Source organism: Eriocheir sinensis, chromosome 40 (assembly GCF_024679095.1).
Source record: "Eriocheir sinensis breed Jianghai 21 chromosome 40, ASM2467909v1, whole genome shotgun sequence".
NCBI classification, from domain to species: Eukaryota; Metazoa; Arthropoda; class Malacostraca; order Decapoda; family Varunidae; genus Eriocheir; species Eriocheir sinensis.
The window spans coordinates 5,810,392-5,832,100 of record NC_066548.1 but is presented as its reverse complement, the minus strand read 5'-3'; the positions used below and the strand labels follow the sequence as shown (position 1 = coordinate 5,832,100).

The window sequence follows — 21,709 nt, the reverse complement described above, 5'->3', positions numbered from 1 at the left end:
ACGAGCAACTTTCAGAAGCCCTCCCAGCTCGTCCCGCGCGCCTCGCTGCTCATTACATTGACGTTGTTGATAATACATTTTAGGGAAGTGAGAAACCCAACTCAAACAAGTATTTTGGAGATAAGAAACTTAGTTACGTCGAGTTCTCACTTCAGTCTCGCGGGCGTTGGGGAGGGGCGGGGGACAGGTGGGGCTAGGGTATACCTGGCCCACCGCACTGATTGCTTCCTAAATGCGCACCTGAGGCCGGCCACTCAACACTATCTGGACACGCGTGACATTAGTTACTATGAAGGGAAATATCATTAGGGAAAGGAACACCAGCGAGCTCTGTACATCCGTGTTAATTAATGTTTTGCACATAAAAACGGAGCGTGTGACCCAGGGAGGCGGCATGTTACGGCGCGGCGCGGGAGTGGCAGCGTAATTAACTCATGTGTCTTAATAAAGCGTCGTCCCGGAGACAAGCAAGCGAGTGCATTTTGGCGGGGCGGCGGGTATGGGGGGAGGGGGTGGCGGGGGGTACGGGTCAGGCAGTGCACATGACGCCCACTCGCCCCACTCACTTGCCCCGTTCGCTCGCAATTGGCTGCAAGGTTTTCTCTGCACTGTACAGGCGAGTCCCACTGATCTCGCCCCCTCATGAGTCAGCGTTGCCCAGAGTCGCCTCATGATGTGTCGGGGAAGGAAGGTTGTGAGGGACCCCACCAAGGCGAGCACACCATCGTCTTATAAATTTATCCTGCTGCTAAGTCGACCCTTCCAGCATGACGTGTGTGTGTGTGTGTGTGTGTGTGTGTGTGTGTGTGTGTGTGTGTGTGTGTGTGTGTCAGGGGCGCTTTAACTACACACACAGAGAATAAAACATGATACATCGATAACTTGAACCTCTAGAAATAGCCACAGCACCCTTTAATATATATAAGTCTAAAGGTTCCACAATTTATTTGCCTGAAAGTATTAGTGAATAGAGGAGGAAGGCGAGGAGGAGGAAGAAGAAGGGGGGAGGTGAGTGGTCTGCTTCTCGTGCCTCAGCTGGGGCAGGGCAGCCGAGCGGCGGTAATCAGCGGGCTGCCCAGCAACCGGCCAGCGAGGCAATCCATCTTCATCTTCATCATTACGGCTGACGGCCCCTGACCACCGCAGGAGATAGGAAGGAGAGGAGAACTGTGTGGGAAACTGTGGGAGACTTCTTGTTGCTTTGAGGAGGGCGATGGGCGAGAGGGAGAATGAGAGGGGCTGGTGCTGATGCGTGGAGGATGAGAGGAAGGAGTGAACTGTGTGGGAAACTGTGGGAGACTTCTTGTTGCTTTTAGGAGGGCGATGGGCGAGAGGGAGAAGAGTGAGAGGGACGGGGCGGGGTCAGGCGCTGGTGCTGATGCGTGGAGGATGAGAGGAAGGAGAGAACTGTGTGGGAAACTGTGGGAGACTTCTTGTTGGTCTGGAGGAGGGCGATAGGCAGAGTGGGAGAAGAGTGAGAGGAACGGGGCGGGGTGAGGCGCTAGTGCTGATGCGTGGAGAAAAGTAGTGGAGAGCCTCAGTGCGTAATTAATATTGCTGGTGCGTGTGCTAACTCCCTCGCACTGGTAATGAAAGTCTGTGCTCCGCTGCGTTGCCTTCAATCTAATCACGAACAAGAGGACGTAAGCAAGCACTCCCACCCTCGTCAAACATAGATACAAGTCGTGCCGTGTCATTAAACTTCCACACAGATAATCACTTTCTTGAGCCTATTCATGAAACTCAAAATTGACTGCATGACGAAGCCTTCAATCTAATCATGAAGATCAGAGTGCAAGCAAACATTCTCATGCTCGTCAGTCATAGAAATAAGTCGTGTCATCAAACTGCCACACAGGTAATCATTTTCCTGAGATAATTCATGAAACCCGAAATGGACTATATAACGAATCTCTTATTTAATTACGAAGATCAGAACTTAAGCAAACATTCTCATGCTCGTCAATCATAGAAATAAGTCGTGTCATCAAGCTGCCACACAGGTAATCATTTTCTTGAGCTAATTCATGAATCACGAAATGGACTATTTAACGAATCTCTTATCTAATTACGAAGATCAGAGCGTAAGCAAACATTCCCACGCTCGTCAAGCAGATAAATAAGCAGTGTCATCAAGCTTCCACATGATCACTTTCTGAAGCTGATCCATGAAACTTGAAATGGACTATTTAACGAACCTCTTATCTAATTACGAAGATCAGAGCGTATGCAAACATTCCCACGCTCGTCAGGCAGATAAATAAGTCGTGTCATCAAGCTTCCACATAATCACCTTCCGAAGCTGATCCATGAAATCCGAAATGGAACTTATAATCAATCCACTCAATCATCCTCGCCAGCGAAACAGATGAAGCACGACAAACGAAGTCATGCATATAGACAGCAAAAGCATTAGTCCATATTCTTATACGCATCAGGCTTCCACCACGACTGTCTCCCAAGGCCACAGAGAAGATTAACCGAGCGGGGATTTTTCCGTTCATGGTGCAGAGGTCGGGCAAATCTCTCACTAGCATCACAAAGCAGGCCATGGAAATCCCAGTGCACTTCCACGTGAGGCTTTTCAAATAGGGGAAGTGGGGTGCCGATGCGCTTATGAATTCGGGCTTTATAGTGTCACACAGGGATGCTAGCCAGCCAACACACGCTTGAGCAGAGTACCGGATCATCCACTCAGCACCACGTAGCCCCACAAACAGCCGCGTACATTTGATGCGTGAATAAATGCACAGAGTATCGCACGCACGTGGCCATGCATACACAAACACGCCAAAAAAGGAATGAAACTGATATGAGTAAAAGCAGTCGGCGAGAGAGAGAGAGAGAGAGAGAGAGAGAGAGAGAGAGAGAGGGAGAGGGAGAGGGAGAACTAATGGACAGAGAGAGAAAAGAAAGAAATGGAGAAAGAGAGAAAAATGGAGAGAGAAAACTACGTAATGGACAGAGAGAGAGAGAGAGAGAGAGAGAGAGAGAGAGAGAGAGAGAGAGAGAGAGAGAGAGAGAGAGAGAGAGAGAGAGAGAGAGAGAGAGAGAGAGAGAGAGAGAGAGAGAGAGAGAGAGAGAGAGAGAGATTAATCAGAAAAGATGCAGAGGCGTGGACATGGAGTGATAGATACAAACAAAGATAGAACCCCCCCCCAAAAAAATAGGCAGGGAACGCAGAAAGACGGGCGGGCAGGCAGGGACTAAAAATATATACACAGATGGGAGCTGCATGCTAGCCGGGCCATCCAGTGCATCAGTAACGGCCCACTTAATGCTACGGGAAAATAACAGGTGAATGCTTTTGACCAGGTGTGAGAGTAACTGTAAATTAACTATCCCCAATCCCCCACCTTCCACCCTTCAAACCGGTCACCTATTCACGATTGATATGAAAAGGCAATGAAAAAAATAAATAGAACAGGGACCATATTCTCAAATGCTTCGGGGTATCAGTCTGTTCGCCTATTAACGAAATATCTTTGAAACTGATTGACACATTGTTTTAAGGTATACGAGAATATCCTGGTATCGGGACACCTATCCTCCCGAAACTGACCTATTTTGATTATTTTTTGTAGGAGCAGCGAGTAGCGGGCTTTTTTATATTATTGTTTCCTTTTTTTGTGCCCTTGAGCTGTCTCCTTTGTTATAAAAAAAAACTACATTTGACAAGGCTTCCGTAAGGGCTGTGGGTATTTACAGGGGTAGCTTTATGACTCTAGGGGTAGTTTGACCATTCTTCTGCACCGTGAACCTGAAAAAAACACTGATAAGAACCTAACTAATCTGCTCTGTGGGGTTTATAAAGAGTTGATGTTAGAGGTGAACGCGTCTGAGAATATCAACCCGGACCTACAATATTTTACTCCACCAAGAAAACAAAGACAAAGGGTCATATTCTTAAACCTTAATTCCGACGCTCAAGCACATACATTTAACAAGGCTTTCGTGGGATTTGCGGGCATTTCCAGGGGTAGTTTTATGACCCTGGTGGTAGTTTGACCCTTCCTCTGTACCGTGAACGCAAACAAACACTCATGGAGACGCGTTTGACCTCTTATTTTGCCTTTAGAAATGATGGATGCAAGAGAAGGGAGCGTCTGACAATACCTACCTCAGTTTCTGGGTCGTATTTTCAAACACTTCGTCCCCCAAGTTCACCTATTTGACAAGGCCTTCGTAGGAGCTCGGGGCATTTCCAGGAGTAGTTTTATGACCCTGGTGGTAGTTTGACCCCTCCTCTGTACCGTGAACCTAAAGAAACACTCATTAGAACCCGATTGACCCTCTCTTTGACCTTTAGAATTAGGTGATGTGAGAAGCGAAAGTGTCTTATAATCACTTCGGACCAAATAAAAAGTCAGATTTCGGCCAGATGCGTTTCGATACTCTACTCTTGAAAGGTTCAGTCACAGAGAGGAGAAAATGTAATAAAAGTGAAGCTACGGATAGTTAACACGGTAGCAACGGGGATCATGTTTCTTAATGGTCCCTCTAAGCGAGAAAAATGAGAAAAAATCATCACTCACACAAGCCATTTCAAAATATATATCAAAGTATTTATGATCAGTTTATGCATCATCTATTTTGGGGGGTTTATTTCATGGCACAAATTTGGCCCGTCACTGCTACACGGTAAAGCCACAAATTTGGCCCGTCACTGCTACACGGTAAAGCCACAAATTTGGCCCGTCACTGCAACACGGTAAAGCCACAAATTTGGCCTGTCACTGCTACACGGTGAAGCCACAAATTTGGCCCGTCACTGCTACACGGTAAAGCCACAAATTTGGCCTGTCACTGCTACACGGTAAAGCCACAAATTTGGCCCGTCGCTGCTACACGGTAAAGCCACAAATTTGGCCCGTCGCTGCTACACGGTAAAGCCACAAATTTGGCCCGTCGCTGCTACACGATAAAGCCACAAATTTGGCCTGTCGCTGCTACACGGGAAAGCCACAAATTTGGCCCGTCGCTGCTAACGGGTTAAGAATGGGCGCCGGTGACACCACTCGCCCCCCCCGTAACACATGTCAGCACTTTGTCCGGGGCATATCTTCAAACCCACCACGAGAGTCACTTACAATAAAAACTCGTTCTCAAGCATAATAGAGCAAAAAATGGACCCTAGTGACTTCACTGAGTCCGTCTAGTCACACATAGCGACACCATGTTCAAGGAGACAGGCAAAAATCTCTTTATAAATAGGACAGTGAATGAATAGTACAAATTATGCAATGGTGTAGTTGGTGGAAATACGATTGAAATTAGATTAAAGTTTGATGGAATTATACATGGGGAAGGCATTTGGTCACAGATGGCTTTCAGGAGCTGCCCCTTGTAGTTCCCTTGCCGAGTGGTCTCTTCAAGTTCCCTTATGTCCTTGTGTATCTGTTTGTCGGGCGTATGACATCACCAAAAGGAGCCGCCAACCGTCTAATTCATTTAATTGCCCCCACACAGCCACCCGCCAAGCCCAGGGCGCCACATCGAGTGTTGTTTGCGTGGCGGCAGCATCACGCCGCGCCATCCCTCACAACCGCCTCGCTAATGACGCCCTTAATGTTGTTTTCCACGCCCTGTTGTTTCTGCGGCACCTGACACCATTACCGCCGCCTCAGGGTCGTGATAGCGTCCCGTGCCCCGCTTGATCAGTCTTGTTCCCTTCCCCTTCGTCACCCTCCATGTCTGGACGTCATTACTGTTCCTTTTATGGCCCAGACAGCGCCCTACATCCTCCCTTAGTCTCGGGTGCCGCCGTCGCTGTCTGTGTTCTTGGTGACGTGACGGCGCCCACCAACGCTCACCATCGCTTTGATCGTCCGCGGGATGGTGCACAGATGATGCCCACATGATGCGCTTTCATATCCAAGAAGGGCGATGATGTTTTAGTCGTTGTTCGTCTGTTTGTTTGTTTGTCTTGCCGTCGGTATCAGTCTGTTCGCCTATTAACCCCTTGAGTGCGGATTTCCTACAAGAAGACATCAAGCTACAGGAATGGAACAAAAAGTGGCTGCTACAATTCAATGAAGAAAAACGTAAAGTCCTGCACCTTGGGAGGGAATATCCAGCACACAAATACCACATGGGAAACACTCCACTATCCACCACAGAGACAGAAAGACCTCGAAGTATATGTTACCAGGCTAACAGTGAAAACCAAATCCGTGCCAATCGCAGTAGACGGGTTGACGAAATATCTTTAAAACGGATTGACACATTGTTTTAAGGTATACGAGAATATTCTTTCGTGAATATCTGGAGGTGATTGAATGTTGGGAATAATCTGATAAAAACTGACAATGACGCCGAATGATTGAAAAAATGGTCTGGCTGGATGACTCAGGGCGGCCATGCTGAAAACCGCCTGTGTGCTTTGAGGCCAGACCAGAGGAGGGCCACGAGGGATTCCACTAACCCTCGCTGCTTCAAGGGAGCGCCGCGCCTTTGTCGCTAAAATCCTATAAAGACTGACGGTATGAATGACGGCGGGCACCTTCAAAGTCAAATTGTGGTCAGTACGGTGGACGACACGTGTGATTTAGAGTATGCTGTTGACTTATTTTAGTTTTCAGCGAGATAGAGCTACGACTGGTGAAAAGGTCAAGTAATTATTCCTCTCCATGATTAATGTAAAATATGTAGCATTACGCTGTGCTTTACTAATGAGAAAAAAAAATAATTTGAGTGCACTGTCGTATATAAAGTTTGTAAACACGTACACTACGGGACATATTGTTTATTTTTGTTTATATTATTGTCAAGAGGGGCCGCGCCTGACACCCCCCACCCCCTCCCTCCCTCCGTTTGGCTGGTGTGATGTGGTGCGGCGTGGCGCGGCGCTGTGTTGAGGAGGTTAGCATTCCGGGAGGCGAAGGAGCATACAGAGGTGGGAATAGGCTGGTTTCGAGTTAAAATTTGCATATGAACGGGCAACACTGCAACATATTGGGCGGCAGGAGAGCAGAATGGCGGCGTGTATCACCGAGGAAGTCGTCAGGGTAAAGTTCTGATTTAAGAGGAAAGTCGAGGTCGGGCAGGAAGGGGGAAGGGACGAGGGGGGACGGCAGTATTCTTGTTATTTGGGCGGAACGGAAACGATGAACAAAACGCACCAGAAACTATTTTGGGGTAAACTTCTGTGCATTATTGTGGGTGAGTCAAAGGGAAAGGGAATGGGAGGCTGCCTGGGATGTAGTTGTGGAAGGAGAGAAACACACACACACACACACACACACACACACACGCACCTACACATACTCACACGCGGCCAAGAATATTGTTGGGGCCATAATACTGTGTCAAAAAGTTAATGTTGCCGCAGCTGTATGTGTTGTGTATGGCGCGGCGTCGGGCTCTGTGTAATCTGATAATGCTCTCGCTATCGCCGCTGCCTGCCTGCCTGGTCCACGTCCTCCCTGTGTGTGTGTGTGTGGCCGTAAATATACACGTCACAGAGTTTGTATTTAATTTTGGTTTTGCAGAAAGTTATACAGATTTGTTTTACCTTCATTTGTAGTTTTTATCTATTTATTTATGTAACATTTCATCTACTTAAACGTTAATTCGTATGCTGTTTTCTCGCATCAATCCTTATTCGTTTCCTTATGTTTATTTGTATGTTTCTCATCTTAACATCTTTTTGCTCGACGTGAGTGGTTCAGATATACGTACACTGTCCACGTGAAAACTCAACGAGGGGAAGGTAAAACTACACACACACACACACACACACACACACACACACACACACACACACGGCGAGTTAGGCAGCAAGGAAGGCATGTGGCAGAATAGTAGACAATTCGCAGACAGAAACAACCCCGAGAGATTTACAAAGTACACACACCGCGCGGACCAGCGGCGGATGGTGTTCCTTTGAAGTGGTATTGAATCCTTTTTTGTCTCTGCCCCGCTTCGGACAGGTAATAGTTGAGGGGGATTGAATCTTCACTCACACAGCTCCGAGAGAACTCTAGGGCGGGTATGCTTAGACGCTTCCTTCCTTTACATCAATCACTTCTACAGGACAAAAAGGAGGCTAATCGCGTCCCCCATGAGTGTTTCTTTAGGTTCAAGGTACGGAATAAGGCTCGTATTCTTAAACATTTCCGCGCCCTAGTACACATATTTGACAAGGCTTTCGTAGGAGTTTGGGGCGTTTCCAGGGGTAGTTTTGTGACCCTGGTGGTAGTCTGACCCTTCTTCTGTCCCATGAACCTAGAAGAAGCACTCATGAGAACCCAGCTGATCTCCTTTTCGGCCTTTGGAAGTTGTTGATGTGGGAAGCAGAAGTGTTTAAGAATACCAGCCTAAGGGTCACACTACCACCATGGTCATCAAACTACCCCCTGGAAATGCCCACAACTCCTACGAAAGCCTTGGCAAAAAATGTGTGCCCGGGTGGCGGAATGTTTAAGCATACTGCCCCTAGATTTCAACAGTAGTAAGAATTGATACAGCAGAAACATTCATTTAGTTTAAAACCTGTGAAACAATCAGTTCGTCCCGTTGATAAGGCTCTGTTTCTGTTTTTGAATGACTGGCATGATATGTTGTTGATTTTGAGTAGCGTCTTCCTCAGTGGGAAACATTATTCTGACCCCAAAGAAGTTTCATGAAGTATCCTTGCGAATTCTCAACAAATATAACAAAAAGAGAAAGAAAGTATAGGGGAGAGAGAGAGAGAGAGAGAGAGAGAGAGAGAGAGAGAGAGAGAGAGAGAGAGAGAGAGAGAGAGAGAGAGAGAGAGAGAGAGAGAGAGAGAGAGAGAGAGAGAGAGAGAGAGAGAGAGAGATTAAATAATACTTCTATAGTATCAAGTCTTGGCCCAGTAACTCCAGATTGAGATACTGGCAGCGTCTCTAGTCTCACGCTACTGGAGGCTCCTTTTGATGCATCCTCCTCCTCCTCCTCCTCCTTCTCCTCACGCTTCCCTCCGCCAGGTGGTTCAGCGCCGTGATCGATATTTCAGCAGGACATCATTAACTCGGCGGTAATGCCTCAGCGAATCACACGTCAGCATGAACCACTCCGAGCCCCGGGGAGCCAGGTGTGGGTGGCAGGCAGGTGAAGGTGCGCCAGCCCAAGATGTTCCCGGGATTTCCCTTCCCACTCAACCTCCTCCTTGCCCCGTTCAAATGATGCCAGTCTAAATTCCCCTGCCTCCTCTCCTCTAATGTCCCTCACCACGACATAGTCAATACGATATATTTGAAGCGTCTCCCAGCCTTGTCACTTCCATCCCTGCAATATACGCACGTCTTTTCATATGGAGGAACCAATACTGTTGTACCTTTCCTCACCTTGTCACAAGTAATACGCACCTCAGATTAGTCCTTTGTGTGAGTGTAGGGGATTGGTGACGCTGCTCAACGCTATCACGACGGTTTATTTGTGCCTCACGGGCCGGTTCCTGCCTTGAACCCGTTGAAGGTGGACTGCGGGTACACGATATTCCATGTGACTTAACACATGTTACCATCGATACTGTGATACTCCGTTATTGAGTCTTAGCATGAGATGACAGTTTGCAAACTGGACGCTGTATAGTAATGCAGGAGTTAATATCTAGTGCACGGCCGAGGCATCAAGGAGAGGCCGGAATATATTAGTTACCAGGAGCCGAAGAGCACACAAACACTGTGTGTGTGTGTTTGTGTGTGTGTGTGTGTGTGTGTGTGTGTGTGTGTGTACTCTCTCACACACACACACACACACACGGCACCAAGGCACACAACACTGTCTGGGTCACCCCGCCCGAGGATGGCCAGCACAACGGTCTTCCCGGCGCATCCACACGTTATATAGTTTTGGTTCGTGGCGCCTCAGGGGCAGGACGCGGCACGCAGCACGGCGTGTAGCTGGCGTCCCTCGGTGCCTCAGCTGTTGTTGACGCTGAGGAAACTTATTGATCCCGGGGTCAGAGGGTCAAGGCCAGGCCTTCATCGCTGGTACTGGTTATGCTACAAGACCAAGGTCCGGTTATCCTTATTTTTTGTCTGTGAATGTTTATATTCTTGTCATGTTATTGCATTCGCAACTTCCTTTTAACTGAAAGTACTATTGGCTTCTGAAGGGAAGATGAATATATTTAAAAATAATAATTTCTTTATGCTGGGACGAGGGTGAAGAGTGATGGAGAAAAAGGACGGGGTTCCTGTGTGATGCTGTAGTGCGAAAGATGGCAAGGGACCGCGTATACATAGTTAAGAGCGAGAATAAAGGGGGTGAGCGCGGTAACCTTTCTGTGAGAGGATCTTAGCCTGAGAAGGAGGGCGGCGAGGCATTGCCTTATTGTGGGAGGGAAGAAAGCTTGAGAAAGGAAGGAGGCCGAGGCATCTCACGGGGGAAGGGATAACAGAGATCCGCCACCCAATACTGTACGAGGAAAGGAGGGCGGGGTATTTCAGCAGTAAAATGGGAACTGGATCAATATATAGAGGATCGAACGGTATATATAACCCATGTGACATTTTACTTGAAAAAAACTTATGTAGACCCACAGCGCAGTGGATTCATGGTGTTTCCTGGCCTTTGTTGGATCGTTTATATATATATATATATATATATATATATATATATATATATATATATATATATATATATATATATATATATATATATATATATATATATATATATATATATATATATATATATATATATATATATATATATATATATATATATATATATATATATATATATATATATATATATATATATATATATATATATATATATATATATATATCGATGGCAATTATACTCGAACTCAGGACCTCGGATTCGCTACTGACATACGTCAAACATTTTGGGGGGGAAGAAATCTACAACTGGTGGGGGGGTTTTATCTCTTATCTAAAAGTCCAATACAAAAGGTTACATTGTTCTCACGTACAAACACTCCAAAATCCCAGAATACGAGAGGAAATGTCTTGCTGGAAAAGGATGTCTGCAGGCAAACTATACCACAGGTCAGATCCGCAGGGGCGTATAACTGAAGCAAAGTGAGGCCCCACGAAAGCCCTCGAAGCAAACAGTTATGACAAACGAAACTCAGGACGACGGGCCGCGAAGGTTTGTGATCCACTCAGCCCCGCGCCCCTGCCTCGCCGCCCTCCACTCTTGTTTGCCGGCCCAGCGACCATCGCCACTCAGAAACTTGAGCCTTCAGAACCCCAGGTCAGAGTGGCGTAATTACAGCGTCCGGGAGTATTTCATTCTCCCAAGCAGCTTCATTAAGACTCAGCAGGCTCCGGGCCTCCTTGCCGGTGACCAGCGGCTGTATTGAACGTGAGGAAAAATGTCACGAGTCAAGACCAAAAGACTTACTGCCAGGAAGAAAAGTAAAATAAATTACTGTGTGAGGCTGAGCGAATTGAATCAGGGCAAACTTTTCATAAAGTCCAACACCACAAACGTGTGGCTTTCAAGTTTACGTTGTGTACAGACGTGAGAGAGAGAGAGAGAGAGAGAGAGAGAGAGAGAGAGAGAGAGAGAGAGAGAGAGAGAGAGAGAGAGAGAGAGAGAGAGAGAGAGAGAGAGAGAGACACACACACACACACACACACACACACACACACACGCAGACACGCAGACAGATAGAGAGACAGACAGACAGAAACAGACGGAAAGAGAGAGAGAGTGGCTGGCTCAATATCCAGTGCCATCAGCTGCTTACTCGCTCTGTTGAGCAGGCGTTGCCTCCTGGGGGAGCTGAAGGTCCACACTCACGCTCTGCAGCAGGCTACGAGGCAGGCCCCCCGAGACAGCCTAGGGAGGCTACGAGGCAGGCAGGCTTATGTGGGGATCACTGTTACTTTTCTTTACCAGTAGTAGTAGTAGTAGTAGTAGTAGTAGTAGTAGTAGTAGTAGTAGTAGTAGTAGTAGTAGTAGTAGCGTTACTTTTATTATAATAATTTTAGCTTCGCTTCTCCTTTGTTATCCAGCGTTTGAAGAGATGTTAAAGTGATGTTGTTACCTCCTTCAAGTGCAGCTTCTTTCAGAATTTTTGTGAAGTTTTTGGTAATATCTTTAATGTTATTTATCTTTATTTATTTATTTATTTGTTTGTTTATTTGTGTTATTTATCTAATTATGTTATTTTTCTACTTCAGTGTTCATTTATTCAATAATATTTAAATTATCCTCGTTGTCAAGTACTGCGTATATATTTTGGATGGTGACTTCAAATTCGAGTTTTCTATCAAGAAAATGGGTTTTTATAAAGTTTTTTTTTTTTTTCTCTTCTCGGATTGATCTTGATTTCGCACCTAATCTTTCTACGGTCACTACCACCATTTGATCACATTATATTAAGCAGACCCTTTGTGCATGATTGTGTCAGGATCGCAAATCTAGTCAACATCTTCATCGCTATAGCCAGATGCTGGAATGTACACGTCAGTGACCTTCAGCTTGTATCTCTCATTTAGTTTCAATGTTACCGATGCCACACGCCCATTTATACCAAAGAATTCTAACAAGCTCAAGTGCAAAGGTTTAATAACTAATGGTGGCCTGGTCCATTACCCTGGATACTCTTTGTTCCCCTTGCCCCGGAGCCAGGCACTCCTTCGCTGCGGGCTACCAGGGGACGATGGTGGAAAGTTTTGGTCATTTTTGTGAGGGGGACATACAGTACCGCTCCCTGCTGGCTTATGGCGTTGTGGTGGTGGAGCACTTCTCGTCAGGCTACCTCAAATAGGCCTTTAGCCCCTTGACTGCGAATTTCCTACAAGTAGACATCACCAATCTACAGGAATGGAACAAAAAGTGGCTGCTACAATTCAGTGAAGAAAAATGTAAAGTCATGCACCTTGGGAGGGGATATCCAGCATACCAATAACACATGGGAAACACTCCACTCCACGACAGAGGCAGAGAAAGACCTAGGACTGTATGCTAACAGGCCACCAGTGAAGGCCAAATCCGTGGCAATCGCAGCGGACGGGTTAGGGAATGGCTCCCCTAGTCTGTCATAACTTTTCTAGATCATTGCAACGCACGAGACTGGTTACCACGTCAAGGCGTTGCTTCTCGAACTAGACAGCTATAATGATAAGATTAATTGTTGTTATTACAAGATAAGAAGTATATTATATTTTTTGTTATTGTTTGTATCATAATAGTAACAATAAAGATTATAATGTTAATAATAATAATGTAATAATAATAATAATAATAATAATAATAGTAACTATCAATTTATTTTATTGTTATTATAGTAATATAAAAAGTAATAGATCTCTTAATCTTTATGAATTAAAAAAAAAAAACACATTTTCCTTAATAATGGATTATCACGCCGTAATTAATGGTTTGTTTTGGGGGTTCACGGAAGGCTGTCTCCATAAATGTCTCAATAAATCCTCTAATTGTTGTACCTTTTTGCTAATTTGTCAATAATGGCGGGGCTAGTCCTTATTGATGGCCTGTTATCCTATGACACACACACACACACACACACACACACACACACACACACACAGTAGTAGTAGTAGAAGTAGTAGTAGTAGTAGTAGTAGTATATGAGGCAACAGTAGTAATGTAATAGTTATGTTAACCCGGTAGCTGCGGGGAACATGTATCTTAAAGGCCCCTCTAAGCGAATTAATCAGAAAAATATCATCCCGCACACAAACCATTTCATAATATATAGTACCAATGCATTTGTGATCAGTTTATGCATCATCTATTTGGGGGGTTTATATCATGGTAAGAATTTTTGGTACATGGTAATACAAATTAAAGCACAAATTTAAATTCGTTAAGCACTGAGAAACAACAACATATAAGAGTAATCACAATGCTTACTCTGTGAAAATAACGCAGTCTCAGCATTGTCCTACTCCAATACTGTCAGCACTCGTTGTGTACGGGAAGCGTCAGTTGAGGTGAGAGCTCTCCAGACACGCCCCTCCGCCGTCCCGAGGGCAGCTTTTGGGATTCGATAAACTTTTCCATTATTCTGAGCTTTGGGCGCGAGTATGCGTTATACATTGCTACATATCCTGGCTTGAAACTTTTTTGTATTTCACTGTTGTTTACGTTGCTTTGCTTGCTTTCCCCTTGTTGGCGGCAGAAAAGTCGGCCATAATTCGTGCTTCGTTCAGAGAAAATTGTAGACAAAAGTGCGATTCACGTGTAATAAAGATTTTCCTGATGAAGTTGTTTATTTTTGTGTTAAGCTTTAAGAGTTGCGTAAAACAATGCATAACACTTTGATATTTCCTCCACTAACAATAGTAATGATAATAGCAACGGAAGTAAGAGCAGGCAAGCCTACCAATAATATGAAAAGTAGTTAAAGGAGGAGGAGCAGGAGGAGGAGGAGAGGAGGAGGAGGAGGGAGCGGCAACAGTACTAAAAATATAAAGTACAATAATGATAAGGATGATGATAATTACAGCAAGTGAAATGGCTGAGTTAAGGGCGAAGATGTTGACACACGTAGCTATGAAAAAAAAGTCTGTTTTTAATAACGTTGTGTGTTGGCTCGTGAATGATGCAAGACCGCGAGCACCCAGCCGGGCATGCGTAAGAATTAATTAGTTTTTATCCTCCGGCCGTTCCCCTTATCCATCAATTTTCAATAACGATCAGGTGTCATTAGTCGTAATTGATAATAATACATTGTAAACACGATATTAATTATTGATACTTGATGTAGAGCAATTAGGAATATTAATTTGTAGTGATGGAAAATGGCAGGTGAAGCGCAAAGACATGAAAGTATCAGAGGCAACGGAAACAGTGCAGCGTGTGTGTGTGTGTCCTTTGCACGTTAATGAAGATTGGTGGAGCCTCGGAAGCCCTGTGTCCGTGCATCTTGGTATGAAAAGTGTGTTCGGTGTCCTTGCACTAGCCCGGTAGCAGCGGGGATCATGTTTCTTAGTGGTCCCTCTAAGCGAAAAAAATAAGAAAAAATCACCCCTCACACAAACCATTTCATAATATATATCAAAGCATTTCTGATCAGATTATGTATCATCTATTTTGGGGGGTTTATATCATGGCACAAATTTAGCCCGTCGCTGCTACACGGTAAAGGCACAAATTTGGCCCGTCGCTGCTACCGTGCTAGACAGGTAGAGCATGTGAGACCGGGAAGAGAGATGGAAACTATTGGAGCGCGAGGCTCGGCAATGAGATCGTGGAAGTTGTGGAGAACGACCATGAACGGGAATTGGAAGGAAGAAGACGGGACAGGTGACGAAGCCGAACAGTTGGAAATTTGTGGAAGCAAGTGACGAGAAGCGGAAACAAGGTGACGAAGGCGATCAACCAACACGAAACCTTAATTCTGTCCTGTCCTGCTGAAGACCAAGTTGTCGAAATAGAAATGCGGTTAACTTCGCCTCCTGAGTTCGAATCCTGTCGACGATGATTTTCGACCGCCGTTTACTGGCCGAAGATCATGCACGAGTTATCTACTGAGTTAATTAGTTATCAAATGAGTTAGTTACTTAAATTTTGGTTGCAGCCTCTGTCAGTTGGAATAGCAGAGGACATCATAAACCGCCTAATGATGCCTCTTCAGACGACACATAAAAAATAAAAAAATAAAAACTAGCTTTCTTCGTTTATCAACATAAACCTTTAAAGAGAGCAAGTTATATACTGATTTTGGCGTATAATAAACCTTAAACCCTTATTTCCACTGCTTACCTAACTGACGGCCTTACATTTTGTATCTCATTATTTACAACCCATATACCAACACGAATGGAAGATGCAAAGGACTCCTCTCCTCCCGAAATTGACCTATCTTTCGACCACTCCTCTAACTCTTTAGGAGCAGTGAGTAGCGGGCTTTTTTTCATATTTGTTTCCTTTTTTTATGCCCTTGAACTGACTCCTCTGCTGTAAAAAATAAATAAATAAATAAAAGAAAAGAAAGAAAAGAAACACGATAAAAATGCGGAATAAAGGTGTCGCGGTTGATCTACTTTCCGATCCTCAGGCATTGCAAGAGACACTTAAGAGAGCAAATATCCGCAAGGAGAGAGATGGAGACAAAGTTACAGAATTTGCTGACTGGGTAAAGAGAAGTCGTCATGGCAACCAGGACACTTGTATTCGAAGGGGAGGTAGTCGGGTCCTTCAGATGACCGCAGGAACTTCCCACATCCGCGGACAAGCACTTGAAAGCTCGTCCCGCGCCAAGTGAGACTTTGGTAACCTCTCCCCGTGCCTCGTCAGTTTTGAACACCTCTCTAGGTACGGCAGTTTTCTTGGAGTACACTCACGAAGTCTCAAGGTTCTCCAGCATTAGTGTTGTGGTGAAGAAAAATCTCCCTCAAACATTCTTGAGAGCACATTCGTAGACCTGCGTAGACCTGTCTTATGTATTAACCCCCGTGGCTGTAGGAAACCAGAAGCGTGCCGCTAGAGAAGCCTGGCTGTCGAACCTTTAAAGGTAGTGAGAAAGACTAAGGAGGTTGGTGGGGAGCCTTTTCCAGGTGATCAGGCTGTGTGCAAAGCTGCTGTCTGTGTCATGAGGAGAATAACTGAAGAACGATGTGCAAGGCAGAGCAGTGAATACCTCTGCCATCTTCTGCAACATCAACAGGGACGTCGTTTTACATTTTTTTTTTTTTTTACATCTCTCCTATAGTGCTGGTAGGCTTTATTCAGGGGCCAGATAGTCGGCCCAAGGCTATCTTGGCGCAGGCACTTTTTTTTTATAGTGGCGCCACTTATGCTTGACTCATGCTGCCCCCCGGAACTCATTCTTGATTCACTGGACGGTTTCTTATAGAGTCCGGGTTGATGGGTGGTCTTCTGTATAGCATGTGGGTAGTCTTAGGCCACTCGGCGGTGACTGAAAAATCCCAGGTGGTAGCGAATGTAGTGAATGTGAGCCCAGCACACTAACCACTTAGCCACCGCCTACCCATAACATTAGGGTCACGCCATTCATCTCTACAAAACATATTGAAATCACGTGCAAATAGTCTGCCCAGCGATCTATGAGCAGCCAAACATGGACGAACTCTAAAGACCATGTAAGTAATTCAGTCATCGAAAGGTAGCACATAGCAAGCACTAACGTCCCTGGAAGTACGTATATGCCTTCGAGTGATGAGGTTTTTGTTATCGTAAGAAGCTGTAAGGACGCTGTGGCCAGACACACAGCGTATACAGGTGTTCACAGGTTCGGGAAAGACGGGGCACCTCAGGACGTGGTGATACCTCGTAGATTTTTTTTTTTTTTTTTTTTTTTTTTACAGCACGGGAGGCAGCTCAAGGACAAAAAACAAAAAAAAATAACAAAAAAGTCCGCTAGACGCTACTCCGATAATACAAAACAAGAATGAAAGGCCAAAAGAGAGGCCAGTTTCAGGTGGAGAGCTGTCTTGATACTCTCCTTTGAACAACTGTCAAATATAGTATTGTGCCCACTTCACGCATTCCCCCTTCCATGGCCTAAGTGCTGTAAACAACAAGCAAAGAGTTTCTATACATTAAAGTGAAACTGACTGCAAATGCAAACATTCAGAAACAAAGACAACGAAATTAATGTGCAGACCTCACTGATTCTGGTGGAAAGGTGGGAGGGTCAAGCTCTCTTTTTCCTTCATAGATCAGCTCTATTTTCCTTGCATATAGCCAGTAGTAGTAGTAGTAGTAGTAGAATAGTAATTAGTGAAGAACAGTCGCAGCTAAACAATGAATGGAATTTAAATACAATAAAATATCATATCTCCAAGGAACCGCCAGCCGACAACAGAGGGTTACTGGCTTAGGTAAAGGGGCTGCAGGGGAGGTGCTGGGGACGGGGGGCGGGGGGGGAGGGTAGGGAGAAGCGGAGAGATGGAGGATCTGAGGAGGACGAGGGGTAGGAAGGACCTTCGAGCGCCAAGAGGATACTTCAAGGAAGGGAAAATATGGAGAAGTGCTCACAGAAGTTATGAGGATGAGAGCGGGGGGCGAGACGAGGAAAATTGAAGGGAAGGAGGAGATGAAAGAGAGGGATAGTAAGCGAGTGGATGAGGCGGAGGCGGACGAGGGGAAGAAGGAGACGCGGAGGCCAAGGTTCATTTAGCGCCGGGAAAGATGTGATGATTGAGGGTGACGCATAATTAGGAGACGTCTGGCGGAGGTGATGTGGAGAAGAGCAGAAAAGGGGGAGACAGAAATCCTCCTCCGACGAAGACAGACGGCAGGGAGGGAGGGCAGGGCGGGGTGAAGGATCAGATTGGCACTAACCCGCGAAGTGCCGGTGAATGGCGGCCTAATGGGGAGTGTCGGGGGGAATTAGGGCACTTGGATACTCGGGAAAGAGAGAGAGAGAGAGAGAGAGAGAGAGAGAGAGAGAGAGAGAGAGAGAGAGAGAGAGAGAGAGAGAGAGAGAGAGAGAGAGAGAGAGAGAGAGAGAGAGAGAGAGAGAGAGAGAGAGAGAGAGAGAGAGAGATTTTACATACATTTACACAGATGTTCAGACCACACAGACCATACGGTCCAGACTAGATGAAGGATTATAAACATTTCTCTATCATCCACATTATTAAAATCATTAAGTACTTTTAACCATTCGATCAGTTTCCCACGGAGGCGTCTTTCTCAAAAGAGAAATTGTTAAGACAAAGCCTTTCCTTATAAGGTTTGTTGTGCAAAGAAGATATCTTCTTTGTTGTCATTCATTGAAAAACTCTTAGGTGGTGAGGAGACCAAACACTGCACTGCGTACTCCAAATGAGGTCTGACAACTCTTGTACAGTGGTAGTATTACATCATTATTTTTTAATGAGAAGTTTTTCTCACTAAAGCAAAACTTTCTGATCGCTCTATTCGCTGCATCAGTGCATGCCTGGGAAAATTTGAGGTTCGGCGTAATTTTGACGCCAAGATCCTTAACACATTGTGCGATTTGAAATGTACACGGCACATTTAATAATCGGTCATTCTATTTCTAGTTTCAGGCAGAATAATCCTTCACTTATCTGTTAAAGTGAATGTTCATCTATCAGACCAAACCGAAATTCTTTACAAAAAACCTTCTTGGAGGCTTCGCCTATCCTGAGCTGATAAGACTAAGTTCCAAATCTTTTTGTCGTCAGCAAATTTAGTATTGAGATTATTTAGTTCAACGTCGATGTCACTGATGTAAATAATGAGCAGCACTGGCTCTGAATCTGACCCTTTAGGACACCACTAGTGACTGGCATCCACTCTGAGGCAGCCCCTTGAATTACCTCTCTTTATTGTCCTTTGTCATTACCTTGTATTTTCTGTCTCCTTTCTTAATTATTAGCGCAACGTTGGCCATTCCGTCAGCAGTGTGTATGCAGTTCCTCAAAGACATAATTATTAAATATGGATGTGAGAGGACTGAACATGTTGCTATTTTTCTCAAAGTAGTTTAGGATACCTGGTCGTGGACACTTAGTTTGTTTTGTGATCGGAGGGAATTAACAACTTCATCGATAGTCGTTTCAGAGCAGGGCAAAGTCTTAAGTAGATTTTCATTCATACTGCTGACATCGCTGGTGTTGGTGGTGGTCAAGCGGGTGTTGAATACTGAAGAAAAATAACATAACTAACTTCCTCACACTCTGTTGTCTTTCAGTCACAAAGTTACACGGGCGTCAATCATAGGTGCAATTCCACTCTCAAATTTTTTTTTATAAATGTGAAGAATGTTTTCGGATTAGTTTTTACAATCAGCGGCAATACTTTCCTCGTGCCCACGCCTTGGCTGCCGTACTGTTTTTTTCTACTCGTCGTCTGGCTTCATGAAAAAAAATATATATATGTTTTTGCTCAAAATTTTCACTTTCTTTGCCTGTATAATAAGTTTCTCTCCAGAAGAGAATGTTTGATTTCACTGTTAAACCACGGTGGACTTTTAATTATGTTGTGTCGCTTTTTACCAAAGTGAATAAATTTATTTTGTTGAGTAAATAATTGATCTTTAAAATCGTGCCACGCTTCATCTGCATCTGCTAATTGCATTCCTCCTTTCAATGTTTGCATGATTTTTCCGAATAAAATTTGGTACCAGTATTATATTTTTAGTCCTGCTTGAGCGCTAATATCGACGCGTACCAATTTGTGATTGTATGAACTTTGATGTTCCACCGTTACGTTAGTGAATAGATTGTTCTGAGCCACTATAACACAGTCCAATATATTATGTTGGCGCCTCGGTTATGTAACCATTTGACGTAGATAATCTTTTTCATAAATTTCTGCATTCTGTGTGACTCTCCTATACCAGAGAGTGTCAATCAGTCAATGTGAAGGAAATTAAAATCTAAAATCAGTGACTCGCTGTTTGAAGTGTTTGTTACAAAATCCAGCATATGCATTTCATCATTGATCGTCCCAGAGACCATAAGTGACGGATATGTTGATTTTAAATTCTTCAGTATATTTACATACACACAGATGGTGCACTTGACTGTCTTTTGGTGTTCTATTATCAGGTTGTACACATCTTTTAACGTAAAGGGCAACTCCTGTACGGTTATCAAGTTTTTTTGTCAAAGAGGTTAAAGCTAGCTGTATGATATTCCGATATTATATATTCGATTAAATATTTAGGTCTCCCGGAGTGTTTGTTACAGCAATCACATCCAAATTTCATATCGTACCCAGGCATCTAAATTCCTAAATCTTTTTGTTTAGGCTACGAGCATTGAAACTTAAAACTTGTAGCTTAACTTTTATTTTTACTTTAGTTATGGCGGAGGTGTTACTCGTGGTATTACGATTAACTGTCGAGCCGGCCGCGTAACATCCATTTTTTTCAGTTGTTGTTGTTAGTGTAAAGGAGACACTCTGGGGCCGTTTTTTGATCGAATATTGTGCACTGGTTCCGAACTGAGAGAGAGAGAGAGAGAGAGAGAGAGAGAGAGAGAGAGAGAGAGAGAGAGAGAGAGAGAGAGAGAGAGAGAGAGAGAGAGAGAGAGAGAGAGAGAGAGAGAGAGAGAGAGAGAGAGAGAGAGAGAGAGAGAGACTCGGAGGAATTTTCAATAACTACACAGAAGACGCAGAAGACTGAGAATCGAAGGCGAAAACTGAAAGAGGTGGCGGTGCGTGCCGGTGAATAGCGTGGAAGTGATCACGTGAGGGAGGAGAGGAGCGTGGAGGCGAAGGGATTGTGGAAGAGCAGAGCGTTGGCCTCCATATCGGGAAAGATAGCGCGAAAGGGAGGGAGAGCCGAGAGAGGGACAATGAACGGTGAAGAGTGGAAGGGAGAGGAAGAGGGAGGGTCTGTGATGAAAGGGACAAATGAAAGGAAAGAGGGGAGGGAGGGAGAACGGCGAGAACAGAAAGAGAGGTATTGAAATACAAAAGTGATTGGGAAAACAGTGAGGGATAGAATGGGCACGGATAACACCGAGGAATATGAAAAATAAACTTGAAATAAAAGAGAAATAGGTTAAACAAAGGTAGGCAGTGACAAATGAAAAAAATGGTCATGTTGCCCTTGCTCTACATAACTGGTGGGGTTCTAACTGCTGTGTTCCTCCCCAGGTCGCCGAGGATGAAGGTTCCAGGCGTGTTTGCGTCCGTGGCCGGCTGGCGGTGGTGCCTCCTCAGCCTGGCCCTCCTCGTCCCCTCCGCCGCCGGTGAGTCCCCGCCGCGGCCTGCTCGGGGTGGCCGCAGCTCCCTGTCGCGGGCAGGGCGGATATTACACCATTCATACAGAGGGGAAAGGACAGATTGATGAATTTGTAGCAAACTG

The 21,709-nt window shown here is 44.9% G+C and overlaps 1 protein-coding gene across 1 annotated transcript in view; it reads left to right on the top strand.

Moving 5' to 3' along the window:
- The window catches only part of LOC127009267 (uncharacterized), a 115,190-nt gene that overhangs the window by 81,806 nt on the left and 11,675 nt on the right, over positions 1-21,709 (top strand). Inside the window, exon 3 of the mRNA XM_050882163.1 lies at positions 21,499-21,593. Coding sequence (XP_050738120.1) covers positions 21,509-21,593 — 85 coding nt within the window. The 5' untranslated portion in view covers positions 21,499-21,508. The remainder of the gene's footprint in view (positions 1-21,498; positions 21,594-21,709) is intronic.